Source organism: Hydra vulgaris, chromosome 01, assembly GCF_038396675.1.
Source record: "Hydra vulgaris chromosome 01, alternate assembly HydraT2T_AEP".
Taxonomy (NCBI): domain Eukaryota; kingdom Metazoa; phylum Cnidaria; class Hydrozoa; order Anthoathecata; family Hydridae; genus Hydra; species Hydra vulgaris.
In genome coordinates this window covers 24,072,191-24,089,303 of record NC_088920.1, presented here as the reverse complement: position 1 = coordinate 24,089,303, position 17,113 = coordinate 24,072,191, and the positions used below count along the sequence as shown (strand labels likewise).

At 26.1% G+C, this 17,113-nt stretch overlaps 2 protein-coding genes and 1 long non-coding RNA gene across 8 annotated transcripts in view; all 3 read left to right on the top strand.

Moving 5' to 3' along the window:
• The first annotated feature begins 3,697 nt into the window (after positions 1-3,697).
• On the top strand, positions 3,698-6,167 carry LOC136075221 (uncharacterized). Of its 2 annotated transcripts, none has more exons than XM_065787713.1 (7): positions 3,698-4,170; positions 4,352-4,447; positions 4,522-4,650; positions 4,990-5,100; positions 5,176-5,328; positions 5,433-5,653; positions 6,030-6,167. In XM_065787713.1, exons 3-7 carry the CDS (start codon positions 4,624-4,626, stop codon positions 6,139-6,141), a joined length of 624 nt encoding a protein of 207 aa, XP_065643785.1. In that variant the 5' UTR covers positions 3,698-4,170; positions 4,352-4,447; positions 4,522-4,623; the 3' UTR covers positions 6,142-6,167. The 2 variants fall into 2 exon arrangements, with proteins under 2 accessions (XP_065643785.1, XP_065643786.1); XM_065787714.1 differs by having other exon boundaries at positions 4,522-4,783.
• Positions 6,168-6,328: 161 nt separating this feature from the next.
• The window catches only part of LOC136075220 (autophagy-related protein 16-1-like), a 53,829-nt gene continuing 43,044 nt past the window's right edge, over positions 6,329-17,113 (top strand). For 4 of the 5 annotated variants that reach the window (XM_065787709.1, XM_065787710.1, XM_065787708.1 and 1 more), the window contains exons 1-5: positions 6,329-6,463; positions 6,545-6,793; positions 7,338-7,513; positions 9,806-9,847; positions 13,670-13,714. In XM_065787709.1, the coding sequence (XP_065643781.1) occupies positions 6,551-6,793; positions 7,338-7,513; positions 9,806-9,847; positions 13,670-13,714 (506 nt within the window). In that variant the 5' untranslated portion in view covers positions 6,329-6,463; positions 6,545-6,550. The remainder of the gene's footprint in view (positions 6,464-6,544; positions 6,794-7,337; positions 7,514-9,805; positions 9,848-13,669; positions 13,715-17,113) is intronic. The other variant, XM_065787711.1, reaches the window with a different exon arrangement.
• LOC136075222 (uncharacterized) lies at positions 13,722-17,081 on the top strand. The gene is made up of 2 exons (XR_010635750.1): positions 13,722-14,327; positions 15,520-17,081. It is a non-coding gene; the product is annotated as an uncharacterized LOC136075222 (long non-coding RNA).

The following is a 17,113-nucleotide window of genomic DNA, read 5'->3' as shown; positions in this document are numbered from 1 at the left end:
TTTTTGTTTCACAAATGGAATGAGGGCATTTGATTTCTATTATTCCCTTTCCACAGCAATCACAAAAGGTTTCTAAATCTGGAGATACTGATATATAAGGATATTTAAGGTCAATTGTCATTCAAGGATTGAAAGTTTTAAAGTTTTTATGATTTTTTTTCAAAATTTTAGTAACTTCAGTTTTTGCATGTGGCTCCATTGCAATACCATGTTTGGTAGAAATAGTCTCAAATGTTTTTTGTCCCAAAATTTCATCAAAAATATTTCTTAAGTCATATACTTCTTTTGTTTAAGTTGTGTTTACTTTTGTGTAAATTTTATGAAAGTTAGATGCTTAAGTCTACCTTGGCGCTGGTCAAACCCTGTAGTTGAACTCGATTGTTGTTTTGTTTGCACATATCTTGAAGATATTTGATCACTAGTCAATTTTATTTTTTGTGTAAGTATATCAATACTAGATTTAACTTCTAGCTCGTTGTTCCAAATAAATTCTTTTGCAACGTTTAATATGTTAGGTGGAAGTTCTGTGAATGATTGCAAACTTAACGTTTCTGGGTACATTCTTTCAACTCGACAAAACGACTGTTAGGCGAATGTTCTTTAATTGTAGCATATAGTATTTTTTTTTTAATTTTTCATAATTTTTTAATTCTAAATCTTGTTCTTTGTAAGATGGTGAGAAAGCATTAAATTTCTTCTTGTTTGTCATAGCATCTTCTTTATGACACCTTTTTCTGTAATGGTCTTTTACAAATACCAGTTCAAGTGAAGGTTTTCGTTCTAACATTTTTAAATTTGTTTTTGGCATGTTCCATGAGCAAAGTTTATCGGTACATATTGGTTTTGTTACTCCGGTTGAAACTGCTGCTTCTAATCTAAAAAGCAAAGCTGCAACATGATTACAACTTCCAAGAAGGCCTGTTGTACATGAGCAATATGCACTGGCAATATAACCACCTGGGTTGTTTTTTTTAATATATCTTATACATTATATTGTTGATCAGAAGTTCTTTGTGAAAAAGTAACTCTAGTTTTATGCTTGAAAAATTTTGAGTTTTTGTCTATACCTGATCAAAATATTTATTTCACAAAGTGACATTTAAAATAACGAAAACCTTTGCCTTCTTTATATTCACAGTCTAATCTGTGTAAAAGATTGCTTGAAGTGTTTATTTTCTGGAGCTAGTTTGAAATATTGTTGTAATAAACAAGAGGCCATTTTAACATATTATTTTAAGATTCGCTTATCCATTCAATTTTTTTTTATGATAAAGGATCTGGTATGATGTTTCCATCAACAATAAATTTCTTCTTGCATTCATTTAATGACATTCTATTATGCTCTTCTGCTTCAATATTTACAGAAACCTATTCTTCCCACAATGCCATAGCACAGTGGGCCAGTGATTGGACAAAAGTATAAAAACCAAAGTCAGAACTTTGACGACTAAATGGTTTCAAACCATTATATAGATAATAAAAACATATTAAAACTATTTATATACACTTAAAGTTTTAATGAATTTACTAATGATGTGGTTGAAGTTGGCGCGAATGTTAATTAAGAAAAAAAAATTGTAAAGAGAAAAATGTTGTTTAAAAAAGCAATGGAAATAAATAACAATTACATAAAATATTGCGCTTTTCAAAATATTATATGATAACTCTATAAATCATCTGGATTTTAAAAATTGTTAGACTAAAATTGGTTAGTAATTAACATAGTTATAGCAATTTTAAATATGCCTAATATGTTATATTTTATTGCCTAACTTTTGATTTTAAATGAAAAAATATTTTTTTTATTGCTACATCTTGCTTCTATACTTAGATAATTTTTAAGCTTATATATGTTTGCTTTAATAATTTCATAAATCTGGCTTCCACTAGGCGCTTTGATTTTCTTTTCCGTTTGAACTGTTTTTAGCAAACAAAAAATCTGTGATCGCGCTCAAAAATTTTTATTTGCACAAAATTTTAAAAAACGCGGAAAACAAATAATACGGTCGTACTCATTCTCAACGTATTACTGAACAATAATATATATATATATATATATATATATATATATATATATATATATATATATATATATATATATATATATATATATATATATATATAAATATATATATATATATATATATATATATATATATATATATATATATATATATATATATATATATATATATATATATATATATATATATATATATATATATGTGAATTAAATTTTGTTCTTATTAATCTAGCGCTTGTCAAATTAAATGGATTTAATAATCTATTTTGGTTGGATTGGTTGTGGTTACTTATTTTAGATGTTGAACTGGTGTTTTTATTAAGGCCTAATAAGTGTCAAAGAAACAAGATTCACTAATTTATTCGACTCAACAGTCTGTCAATACATAAAAAAGAAGACAGTATACTTGTATACAACATTATTAAAGAACAAGATTGGGAGTTTCAAGGCGAAAATTTTGAGAGTAAAGAGTTTATTTATTTTGATCATGTTAAAAGATGGATTCAAAGTAAACTAAAAGGTGCAAAGTTTATTAGGAAGAACTCAGCTTGGCTTGAAAATGATTTTAATACCACATTAATGAAGGATAGCAAAATATAAACAACTCGGCATACCTACATTATCATGTAAAGAATCATCATTAAAAAAAAAAAAAAAGAAAAGTTGCAACTTTGTCAGCTTCAAATTCTTATGAGTTATTGTTTACTAAGCTTTTACTACATGTAGCATGCATTGTTAAAGATTTTTGGTGATTGTGAAAGCATGGGATCAATATACATAAACAAATTTATAAAATTCTCTAGACGCTCGTAAATATAGAAATGCTAATTAGATAAACTAATTAATTAAGCTAAAATATAATTTTTTTTACAGGAAAACAAGTTTATCTAGCAACGTGTAACAGCACGTGTAATAAACTAGTTAATCATATTAAACTTAAATAAGCTTTCCACAAATAAAACATATGCAACTAATTAAAATTAGTTGTTGCTAAGCAATTTTAGGTATCCATAGCAGCTAAATAAAAAATAAATTACTTTTTTTAAAAGCGTGACCTCATATTGTTACTTATGTAAAATTTGGTGAACAAAGCACTTGTAAAATATCTGCAAATACCAAAACTAGATTTTTGCTATCCGAAATTTATTATCCATAGCAAACGAATTAAAAAAATACCATCTTCATAAGAAGCGCAGACATTATATTATTACTCATCTTAATTTTAGTCAATATAGCCCTAATATTAAATTAATAGTAAATTATGTCCAGTAAAAGTGAATTCTGACCCACTGTGCATAGCTCTAAAAAATATATAAACTAATATTACAAATCATATTATCAATATTTATTGATCATATAGTAAACTTTCTTTAAAATATATTTCATAACATATATTTTTTATATTAATATATTTTCAATAACTATAATTATTGAAAATATGGTATGAATATAAAATATGTTAATCATATATATATATATATATATATATATATATATATATATATATATATATATATATATATATATATATATATATATATATATATATATATATATATATATATATATATATATGATAATCAATTTGTCAATTTGTCATTTATTTGAATACCAATTGTATAGATGAAAAAATAATTACCTATATACTAAAGTTTTGTGCTTACCTTTAGATGATTTTTTTCTTAACGAAAGAAATACTTGAAGTGCTTCAAGAGACATAATTTTAAAATCTTCCAATGACATTTTGATTAAAAGTGTATCATCCTCAGGATCATTAAATATTGTTTCCAACATTCTTAAATATTTTCTACTTTACTAATTAATACGAAAAATTAGAAAAACATTATTGCTTAATTACTTCGGTTGAATGTTTGTTTACCTCACAAAGTTTTGCGCATGTCAACTATCCAATTTCGCAAATCGTGTATTCCTTTGGTTGGCAGACGATCCCATGGCTCAGAATTAGGTCAAGATTTTCGTTTGCCGTCGAATTGTTACGGAAAAAAGAAAATAAATAAAACTAAACACGAGGTAGATTAAAGTAAATAGCATGGATCTATTTTTAAATAATTGCGATAATAATTTCAATTTGAGCAGTTCTGAGCAAAGCTCTGACGAAAGCTCCGAGGAAAATCTAACTTCAAAAGGTTATTTATTTTAGATGGATTAATTTATTAAAGATCTAGATTATAGTTTTTGATCGTAATACCTCAATTTTTTATGTCACATCAAATTTAATCAATAAAGGTTTTAAGCCAAAAAATTAGACACATTTTACTTTGCATTTCTTTTAGATTTTTTATTTTTAAAACTATTTTATTATTTTAGAAATTGTTGAATACAATGCAAATGTCCCAGAAATTGTGGAATACAATGCAAATGTCCCAGAAGTTGATTTTTTGCCAGTAGATCGCATTGATAATGGTTTGTTTTTATTTTAACAAAAGCATAGACAAAAAATAATTTCATTTAATTTTGGAATTTATAATTTGTTTTAGGAGAAAAAAATAAACTCATTTATCATTTTAAATCACACGAAGAGGCATTGGAATGTATTAAAAAATACGAACTAGCCACAACAACGCGATTTGTAGTGTATTATGCAAATAAGAATTTTGGTCATACAGGTAAGATAGTACTCAGGCGTTCTTACTTTCAAGTTATTTTGTTGTTTCTTCTAAAGTGTTAGAGTGTCACCATGGGTTTGACAGAAATATTTCAAAAAAGAGTAATTACAAAAAAAATAAAAAAATATGTGATGTAAGTTGATCTTTTTTTTAATTTGTTTTTTATAAATTTATTACTCATTTTTGCTATAAATATGATCTTATAATATTACAAGAACATAATATTTTTTTATTTATATAAATTATTTATTCATAAGATATGTAAAAGATAATTTTATAGGATTTTTAAACATTTTTAGATAATTTCATTTGTTAACTTGTTAACTAAACTAATTTTAGAAGAGTGATCATTGTTTTCAAAAAAACTATATAGTTCTACAAGATAGTAAAAAGTTTATGTGCCGCACCAAAATAACTATGAGAGAAATAATTCACTTTCCTGAATTTAAGGTATATGAATAAGTTAACTATTTAAACCCTAAAAAGAAAAGTAATAAGTTTCAAGTCTTTTATTGTTACATTTAGATATCACAAAAAACTGTATGGCGAAAAAATAATGCCTCAAAACTTTTAAGACAAAAATTAAAAACTTCAACCTTAAATGAATTACAATATAGTCGAACCATTGTTGTTGTCATTGATGATTTGTCCTCTCATGATAAACATCCAGTTGGGCAGGTATATATTGATTCTAAATTGAAAAATATTAACAGAAAAAAAATAATCAAAATAATAGTTGCATATGTTGCATATCCTTTTTATTTATTGCTAAACATTTTTAGGCTGAATTAATTTCTCAAGCAATTGATCCGCAAATTTCCCAAAAAATAGAAGAGTATGTCAAGGAAGGAATATATAACATAAGAGAAATGAAACGCCTTCTTCGACTTGCTGTCAAAGAAATTTTTGAAAATGAAAACCTTCCTCCTCCAAATAATAGGAGATTTTATCCATGTGCTAGTACTATAAGATCGCATATTGTTAAAATGAGACAAAAGTTAAGGTAAATTTTTTTTCAGATGTCTCTAAGCACCCATTAACACTCATTATATCTCATGAAGGTATAATGAGTATAACTCATTATACCTTTACTCTTGACTTGTTTTTGTATTTTAGCAACAATTTATAATCTTCCAAACCAATCAATCTTCTTTTCTCTTATCTCATGTTTATTTTATTTCATTTCATGCCTGAATTCCACTTGCATACTGATATAACTGTCATAACCTATGCTTCATTGTCATAATTCATCACAAATTTTACCATTGTCTTGATACTGCATATTTTGTTAACTAATAGATACTAAAACCTCCAAGTTTTAACTCAATTTCTTTTTTTTTTATATTATAGTGCTAATTTTGTGTATGGTAATTTTATAGGTATTCCATGATTGATCAAGAATGTCTCTTGAAAAAGTGTGATGAATGGAAAAAAAATGATCCATTCATTAAAGTCTTACTTCGACCAAAATGCGAAGTCACAGCAAATTAAAATTTTGAAAAAAATTCCACATTTCTATTTGTATATCAGTCACAGTGGCAAAAAGACCTTCTTTTGAGGTATGGAAATGAAATAATACTTCTTGATGCTACTTACAGAACTACAAGATATTCCCTACCCTTATTTTTTTTAACTGTAAAGACTAACATAGATTACCAAGTAGTAGCCACTTTTGTCACTGAAAATGAAACGAAAAATGCTATCACTGAAGCATTAACTATCATAAAAGATTGGAATTCATCCTTTCAGCCTTCTTTTTGTATGACAGACTATTGCAATGAAGAAATTGAGTCATTAGAAACTGTTTTTCCAGGTAAATATGCTTAGTGTTTGTAACTTTGATTACTGTCTATTGAATTAATTTGGAGTTGCACAATTTATCTTTTTTTTTAAGGTTGTCATGTTATCATATGTGATTTCCACAGAGAGCAGGCATGGGATAGATGGCTTTCCAAAAAAAAAAAACGATTGTTCAGATTTCAAAGGAAGCATAATTTCAATACTGCGACGTATTGCAAGAGCGCAAAATAATAATGAGATAGAGGCAGCAATTGAAAAGCTTAATACTTCAAATTTTTGGTTGGATGGTAAATTTCATAAATTTAAGAAGTATATAACTAATTATTGGTTATGCAACAAAGAAGTAAGTTTATTTCAATTTCTATTTGATATTTAAAGCTTAATTCATAACATGGTTTATTAAAACCCCGTCATAATTATTATAATCATCTGTTGTGTCATATTAATTGTTATCATGCTTGCTTATTTTATCATACTTCTGAATATTTAAAACTGCTCAAATAATTTTGCTGCCTAATATTTATAAACTGCAAAATGTTTAATACATTTTTTTTTGACATTCAATAGTAAACAATATTAATAACATTAAGTTAGTTTCAAATTTTGTAAACTTAAATGATTAAGTGTTTTTTTAAACTATATAGATGCTTATATATAGCTATATATAGCTTTTAAACTATATAGATGCTTATATATAACTATATAGACTATAAAGATGCTTAAATCTTTACATGCTTGATCATAAATTCCTGACACAATGACTTTCCTTATTATTGTCACAGATTATAACATGTAGTTTAGAATATAGCATAACTTAAGGCTGAATTTAGTATTAAAATTTGTTAATTATTTTATTAATGTGAAACATTTTTTTGCATTTAATTAAGAGATGGATATGGGCCTATCGCCAGGATCGTTTATTAGTCAATCTAAATACCAACAATGGTCTTGAAAGACAAAATGAAACTTTTAAGTACACCTATCTTCAGCGCCACAAAAACTCATCTATTACTGGAATGTTAACCTTATTAATTGAAGAATTTTTTGCTGATAAATTTGAACAGTTAGTATATACTTTCATATTATATATTTATTATTATCTTTAGTAAATGTTTTTAAATTTTTTAATGAATTTCTCTGTTAATGATTCTATAGCTCAATAGGAAAAAATATGTAAAAATTGTAAGAAGAAAGATTCTAATAAAAAAATTATAACAAAAAAATTATAATAAGAAGGATAAAAATTTTTGAAAGTTTCTTAAAATCATTCAATTATTAAAATACATGTTTAGACCATAGCATTAGGGTGTGTCCATTTTTCCTGTGTACATTTTTTGAAATTGTGAAAAGAGTATTTTCTTTTTTGTGGGAAATAGTATTTTTAACATAGGAAAAATAATAACTTTTTATTTTTATTTTGATTCATTACTAACAAGGCTGCAAGCAACTACTATTAAGTTAGGAGTTACTAGAAAAAAGAATAAAGTTATAGAGCAAGGAAAATGGTTGACAGAAGACTTGAAAAGTTGAAGGTTGTATGAGTCAGAAAAACATGAAAATGGGAGAGAGTTCCAAAGAGTTAAAGTGTTGCCTATTATTTAGACACGACTGTATGGCAGTTAAAATTGTTTTGGCAATGAACAAAAAGAGATTTAAAGATGGCAAAGGTGATCCGGAAGGATTTGTAAATTTTTTAGACTAACAAATTGCCACAAGGTATAATTCCAAGATATTGTGGCAATCGTCTTCATATACTTTTCCGTACTTGTTTCATCTTTATGAAACACTACAATGCTTTTAAGCAATATCTGACCGTCGGAACAGTAAAGTATAGCACTTTACAAACAGTTCTTCGATCAGCATTTTGTATACAACTGCCATAAAACAATTGTGTGTGCTACCAATATTTGGAAAACTTCTTACTGGACCCTGGATGAAAAAATTTTATGTACCAGCTGAAAAAGCAAGTTTTGATCATATTGCAGGTATCCAAGTAGTTAAAAATGTTTTGCAAACAATTAAAAATTGCAAATCTAATCCAGGTGTACTGATAAACAGTACGAAGGATTTTTTCGGAAATCCCCCTTAAATCAAATGTCTTAGAACCTGTCAAAAATTTATGCTTCATCGATGAGCAGGTTATCAACATGATTTTGGCTTGTCTTATTGTGGTGGAAGATGTTTTGAATCGTCAATATGAGTGATATTTCTTACTTTCTATTACAGAGACATTTAAGGAGGAGACTAGATAGTCTTGACCAAACATCTAGGGAAAATATAGTTAAATGGTCAATGCAAGCAGCTTGTAAAAAAAGATTAAACAATCGACTGAAACACACTGCATTACGAGCAGAGATTTCAAAAAGACAGACATGCAAAAGCCAAAAAATGGATGAAAAAGAAAAAAGAAAGCTGGAGTGAGAGCTGTATATTCTATCTTTTAATGATATGAAAAATTTATAAGCACTTATCTATTAAACAACTTGATGAATTATATGATGTAATTTATGAAAGAATTGTTGGGAGAGAACTCTGTCATGAATGGTTTGATACAGATCTGTCATGTATGATAGGTGAGTAGAAAAAGTAAATAAGAGAAAAGAAGACAGAATTTATATCATTTCTTACTGGAAAAAGGATGAATCTTATTCAGAAGCTGTTGACCATCTCATTAAAAAAATCCAGCTTGCTGCTGATGTTATTGTAGGAGAGTTAATTTTTTCATAATTTGGCTATTTTATTATGTGGTTTAATGTTATTTATGTGATAGTAGAAACCAAAATTGTTGTTTGGAGTAAGCTGTGTCACAACATTTTCTTTAAGTGAATATGTAACAATTTGTAATAATATTACTTATGTGATTTATGTATTATAAATATATGTATAAAAGTTATCAATATATGTATAAATTAATTACTTCAAGTGGTGTGACTTGCAAAAAGAGTACAGCAAGTAGTGTGACTTGAAAAAACCTACAGTAAGTGATGTGACTTGCAAAAAAAGTACCACAAGTGGTGTGACTTTTTTTGCAATTCTTTTGATAGACGGCTCTAGCTTACATTCTTGTCGTGTCTGTCGTTAAAAATGATTATTATTTTGTTTCATTGATGGAATTTAAAATTTTAATCATTTACTAAAAGCCAAGACAAAAATTAATAATTGGTTTAGTTCAAAATAATTTAATTTAAAAATATTATTTTTAGGTTGGGAGGGGGGATTTAAACGCTCTTTTTACAGAAAGAATGGATCCTCTGATGCATAATGTAATTTTGTGAATGTTATTTTGTTTTATTTTATATAATAGCAATTTAAATCTTTTTTTAAATTGCATATAAAAATTTGATTCTACTTTTAGGTTGGAGGGATGTGGTGGCACACCCTATTTCACTGAATCAATGTGTGTATCGCTAGTAGTAGTAAAATAAAGTTTTTGTATTTGATACTAAATTTTTTTTTTTTAATAAAGAAAAAAATTTCATAGAAAAGATTTTTTCAATTTAGGGTGTGTTAACACCCTTTCACCCACCCTAAGTCTCATATTTGGCAGTCGCCTGGAAGCAAATAATAACTACATGTAAAAAATAATTTGAAAATCTATTTTACCATAAAAAAAACTTTTTTGTAAATAAAATTTGCATTTATTTGCGGTGTAGGTGTTGGTACCCCCTATAGCCTCCCGGATATGTCTGGTGGCTAGAAACCAACATGAATTTGTAGCCCACTCTAATACCTATCTTTTGATACCAAGTTATAGGTGTTTAAAAAAGAATTAACAAATTTATAATAATTTTAGTTGAGAAAAGTATTTTTTTGACCTCAGTTTCTTCAACAAATCCTTTTTTTATCTCATGACTTTTTAGTGCTTAGATACCCAACTTTGAAAGATCAATTACTTTATGGAAAAGTATGCATTTAGCCTGGCTGTTATAATTAGCCAAAAATCAAACTTAGGATAACTGTCCTTGTTTAACTGTTCTTCTTTGAAATAAGTTTTTTTTTCTCAATTTTACTCATTATTACAATTCTAAAAACGCAGCTACAAAATTCTATAAAAGAAATTATATACATTATATGGGGTATTTTTTGATTGTCTCAGTAAACTGTAAAAAATAAAACTCAGTATTACTTCATCCAACATTAAGTTTATATTTACTGGTGATAGGTATCTATCTCGATTTCCTAATTTATGTAAACAACGAAAAGTCTAATTTACACTATTGTGAAATGTTTACACAAATAATATAGTTATATAATTGTAAAAATAATCTAAATATTTGTATAAATTTTTGAAAAACATAACATTTTGCTGATACTAGTCAGCAAAATAATATCTTTTTATTGTAATAAAATTTATTAAAAAATCCAATAAAAACTTAATTATGAACTTACACGGGTGCTTGAACGGGTACGTTCAAACAAAATTAGTCTAATTACTCTGAAAAAAAGTCAAAGCAAGCGGAATTGTATCAAAATGAGACACTTTGTAAACTATTTAATCTATAACACTTTGTTAACTATGAAAAATTGATTAAATCTTTATAAATGTATTTATTTAAATCTATAAAATTTTTATTTATTATTGTAAGATTGATTAAGGTAAATAAAAAAATTATTACTTGTTCTTCTTTACAACTTTGGTTACTGTAAGTGTAATAAGCATAAACGGACAGCCATTTTTACTCAATTGCATTAAATTTTGTATTGATACACAAAATACGGCAAACGAAAATCTTGACCTAATTCTGAGCCATGGGATCGTCTGCCAACCTATTCCTTTATACTTTCAACTTGAAAGTCATATTTTGAAAGAGCAAACAAGTATAATTTAATCATTTCCAAAGTTTGATAACTTCTTAGTGGTTGTTAATAAAATAAGTTTCAGACATATATTTATACTTGAATATTATTACTTATACATATATACTTGAAAATTATTAAAAGTATTTTACTTGGATGTTTTTTTTAGATGGGTAATAAAAAACGTATAAATAAAAAAAAGTATAAATAAAAAAAAAAAGTATATATATCAAAAAGAAAAGAGAATTCCGTGGAAATCATTATGTTAATGTATCAACATTATCAAGCAAAAATGCTTCACCAGTATCAACTGAATTTTAAACTTCTACTAAGTCTAATAAAACTTTAAATGAATTTAAAACTGGTTATAATATAAATGATTTCTATATAAGTAATAATATTCAAGTATAAATATATGTCTGAAACTTATTTTATTAACAACCACTAAGAAGTTATCAAACTTTGGAAATGATTAAATTATACTTGTTTGCTCTTTCAAAATATGACTTTCTATATAATGATATATAAAGGTTCTCCAGGAATCACTTGTTTCATTTTTGGCTTGTAATCAATGCTTTAGTAAAGATATTGAGATTAAACTCTTCTCCGACACTCGATTAGGATATGCTCTACAACTGCTAATAAGCTGTAAACTTTGTAAATGATTTCTATTTTTTATAAATATAAAGGTTCTCCAGGAATCACTTGTTTCATTTTTGGCTTGTAATCAATGCTTTAGTAAAGATATGTGATTATACTCTTCTCTGACGTTCGATTAGGATATGAATTTACAAAATTTACTTCTAATAAGCTGTAAATTTTGTAAATTCTTTTTATAGTTCTAAACAATTTGAGTCTCCAAATATTGAAAAAAGAGGACATAAACCTTTTGAAGTTAACTACAGAGCAGTTATAGCTTAATTTTTTTTTTTTATAACAATGCATTATTTATTTGTTAATGCCTCAGCTTAGTAATCTTCTAAATGACAAGATTTACATCAACTTTATTATTGTTTTCTTCAATTCAAACAAGAAAATAAAAAACTGTTGCTAAAACTTGACATTAAAACTTGGTGGAGCTTTTTGGTTCCCATGATTGAAAGGTTGGTAAAGTTAAAACCATGCATTCAAAAAGCAGTTTTGGACATTTGAACAAAAAGTTTTTATGTGGAAGTTGATTTTAAAGTTTTAAAAGACCCTGAAATCATTAGTTTAAAATCAAGAACACGAGGTCTTCCTTTATTCCGAGATGGGCATTATTTCAAAATAACCAAAATTGTTGATGAAAAAAAGTGCTGGCTAGGTTAAAGCTGGTAAAAGTTGTCCAAACAAATTCTTATCAACACAAATTGACCCAACTTCAGACCTATTAAAGCTATTAAAGGTAGTTACTTGTTTATCTACTATTATTGTAGTTATTATCACAACTATTAATATTGCTGTACTAGATTTAATACTTAAATATTTAAATTAACATAACAAACATACTTTACATAATTATTTTGCCACAATGCATTATTTATTTGTTAATGCATCAGCTTAGTAAAGAAAGTAAGGAAAATATTGAATATTTAAAAAAAGTTTAAATGTTAAATTTTGTATTTAAAAACTTCTTTTGATTTTGAAAAATGAATTTTAAACTTTAAAAAGATTTGTGAGAATATACTTGTATTTTAGGTTTCCATACCACATATGCATTTTACTGACTGACCTTTACTATTTTACTGACTGACTTTTACTATTTTACTGACTGGCTTTTATTGACTGAACTTTACTATTTACTATTTTACTGATTTACTTTTACTATTTAGTATATTACTGACTGATTTTTATTGACTGCCTTTTACTATTTACTATTTTACTGACTAACTTTGAATATTTTACTGACTGATTTTTACTATTTTACTGACTGAAATTTACTATTTACTATTTTACTGACTGACTTTTACTGTTTACTATTTTACTGACTGAGTTTTACTATTGACTATTTTACTGACTCTTATATTTAATGCATATATGTAGTATGCTATACTCTTATATTTAATGCATATATGTAGTATGCTATATTCTTATATTTAATGCATATATGTAGTATGCTTTTTGTTTAGTCCCTAAATATTTGTTTTAAAATTGCCTCCTAAAAAGGTAATTTTAGGTCAAACATTTTGACTTTAAGAATCTTGGCCTTCTTTTTTTTTTTAAAAAAGTCAACTTTTGATTAATAATTTTTTTAACTTCTTTTGGTTTTCTTAGAAGTTTTGAAATTTAGAATTTCTGTTTCTTATGAGTTATTTTTTTTTTAATAAAAAAAAGTTTATCTTTAAAAAAATTATTTGTATATAAGTTGAAAGACTCAATAAGCACATATGTATACATTGTATATGATAGACCTGTATTTTCTATCATATTATTTTATTTTTAGGAAATTCTTGAGTTGCAAAGAAGAATTGAAAAAAAATGTTGGAGGGTATGTTCTTTTAGATGATGTTGTTCACATTTGTTATTAATAAGAAACAAATTAAAGACTTGAATATTTTTAAAATTAATTTTTTACATCTTTGCTATGTCCAAGGTAATAGAATTAATAAACAAATTACTTTGCCAAGCTATTTGTATTATAATTTGTTTGTACAAGCTATTTTAAATTTTAGTTACTAGTATTTTAAAAGCCTATTTTAAATACTTTTGTAGTATTTGTATTTTGTATTTCAAATACTTTTTCAATTAAGTATTTGTTTTTAAAATACAACTTTGGATGTATTTTGTATTTTCAGTGTTTTTCAAAATACAAAATACTTTTTAAGTTTTTTATTTTAAATTTTTCAATTAAAAACAAGCAGTTGCTTTCACTCAGAAGACATTAATACAAATTCAGATTCTAGTGAGATTCAGCCGACTGACCCTGGAATCATGAGTTTAAAACAAGAATACCAGATCTTCCTTCAATCCTAGATGGGCTTTATTTCAAAATAACCAAAATTGTTGATGAAAAAAAAGTTTTGGCTAGATGTAAAAGCTGTCCAAACGAGTTCTTATCAACACAAATTGACCCATCTTAAGACCTATTAAAGCATCTAAAGGTAGGTACTTGTTTATCTATTATTACTGTAATTATTATAAAAAACCACTAATAATATTGCTGTACTGGATTAAATGCCTAAATATTTAAGTTAACATAACAGACGTACTTTTCATATTTATTTTACTACTACAATTAAATATTTTTTATGAATAGATTAATAAGAATATGTTATATGACAGAAATCATTGAAAAAATAAAGCAAAATATCTAGTTCTAAAATATCTAATTCTAAAATATCTAATTTTGTAAATTGTCATCGATTTTGTAAATAATAAGTTAATTTTATTAACTATTTAAATTTATTTCAAATGCAAGTAAGTAAAAAGAAGACATGGATAAAATATTTTATTTCCTTTTTTGTTAATTTAGTAGGCATTTTTTTAATTTTAAATTTTATTCATGCAATAAGCAATTTTTTATCTTTTAAAAACATTGTTTAAAAAAAAAAAAAATTGATTACTTAGTTATATCTTGTGACATTAGAATATTAGGGTTCTTTCTCACTTTTGTAATTTTGAGAGTATTGAACAAGATTTTTTTATTTGTTTATTTATTTGTTTTAATTTGTTAAATTAGCAGATTAAAATTTAATTTTTTAAATTGATTGCTTAAAGCATGCATTTATAATTTATTAAGTAATATAGATTAGTACACATACATATAGCATTTATCATTTTAAGTAATATATCTATTTATCTAGTATATATTTATTTATTATTTATTAAGTAATATAGATTAATACACAAACATATAGCATATCGTGACATAAGAATTATAGAGATGTATCTCCAATTTATAATTTTGATTGAATTTAGATTTCAATTAATTATTATAATATTCTAGTATTACTAATTGTATAACTTTAATAAATTAATCTTTATGTTTTTATTTATATACTTTTTAAAATGGTTTGTTTTTGTTAATTTCAACTTTGTTTAATGAAATTGGAATTAACAATTAATGCTAAAAACAAACAATTTTAAAAATTATGAGAATAATCTTAAAATACAAAAAACATATTTTATCAATATAAACAATAACTGCTGTAAAAAAGTGAAATCATTAAAAATCAAAAGTTAACTTCTCACAACATTACAAAATGGAGATTGACTAAGGATAAAATCTGTAACTGCAATAACACAAGTAAAAATAATTTATTTCATTTAATTTTTTAATCTTTTTTTTTTCAGGCTGTTCGTCCTAGCTCAGTTAGTGGCTACAATTCATACCAAAAAGAAATGTCCGGAAATGTAAGAAAAAGAAGTCCAAATGAGACTGGTTTGTCCAAGAAAGGTGTCCCTGCAAAGACATTTTGTAGTAAAATTGGTGTTCAACTAACATTGAGCTTAACCACAAGCAAAAACAATTAACACTAAGGTCTGAAGTTATTCCACAAGCAAAAGTAAACAAATTAATTATCAACTACATTATAACTAAATTACAACCGCTAATAACAGTTGAAAAACAATTGTTTAAAAGTTTAGTCAATGGTTTTTCTCCCTCATCCAACTCTCTTCCAACTCTTAGAAATAAACTAGAAAGTAATTTTGAAGTTATATTAAAAACAATAACAGATCACATTTAGAAGTCAGTTTCTATATGTACTACAGCAGACATATGGAGCTGTTTAAAAAAGAGCTATATGGGAGTTACAGCTCTCTGGATCAGAGAAGATTTATCTCGAATGACTGTTGCGCTTGCCTGCAAACATTTCAAAGTAAGTCATACATTTGATGCATTTACAGAGCATTTTTTTAATATACATTCCAACTTTGGGCTTGATCATCACAACATAGCTTTCACTGTGACTGACAATTTTTCAAATTTTGTTAAAGCATTTAATGGATGCCAAGATGATAGCGATTTTGATAATAATGAAAATGTGATATCATTAGAATCAGCAGAACCACAAAGTTCATCAGATGAAGAAGGTGAATATGAGGTATAGATGGTTGATGATGACACTATTCTTACAAATGAGCAAGAACGAACAAGTAACAACAAATATTTACCAAAGCACATTAGATGTGTGAGTCATACTCTGAACCCGCTTGCCATAAGTGACATTCCAAAATTGTTTAAATATGGACAAGGTTTATATAAACAACAATACAGAAGAGCAATGGCTAACTGCTCAAAACTGTGTCAGCCAAAGCACAGAAGCATCCAATGCCGTGGAAAATTTTACTAAAGTTTCATTGAGGACACCAGGGGAGACTTGATGGAATTTAACTTATGATGCCATATGTTGACTTTTGGGGCCAAGGGTAAAAAAAAAGCTCCCCCAAATCATTGATGTGTTGAAATTGCGTTGTTTCAAACTAGTGGAGTTAGAGGTATTGGAAGAATACAAGCAGTTTATGAAACCTATTGCTATTCTTCATTAGCATCTTTGGAACAATATCCAGTTGTTAATGCAACTGTTCCATCGTCTGCTTCAGTTGAACATCTATTTTCTAAAGGAGCCTTAGTTGCAGTGCCATACCGCAATTGGTTAACAGATGATATTTGGAACAATTGTTGTTGCTGAAAGCCAATAAACATTAATATAAGATTTTATTATCATTTTAAACTTTAGTTGCTTTAAACTTTCAATTGCCCTTTTTTTATTTTTTGCTTTCCAAAAGTATTTTGTATTTTAAATACTTTTTTATTGAGTAATTTGTATTTTATATTTTAAATACCTTTGCTTGAGTTTATTTTGTATTCATATTTTAATAATTTTTTTGATCCAGTATTTTTATTTCAAATACTTTTTTGAAGGTTTTATTAGTACCCTACCTA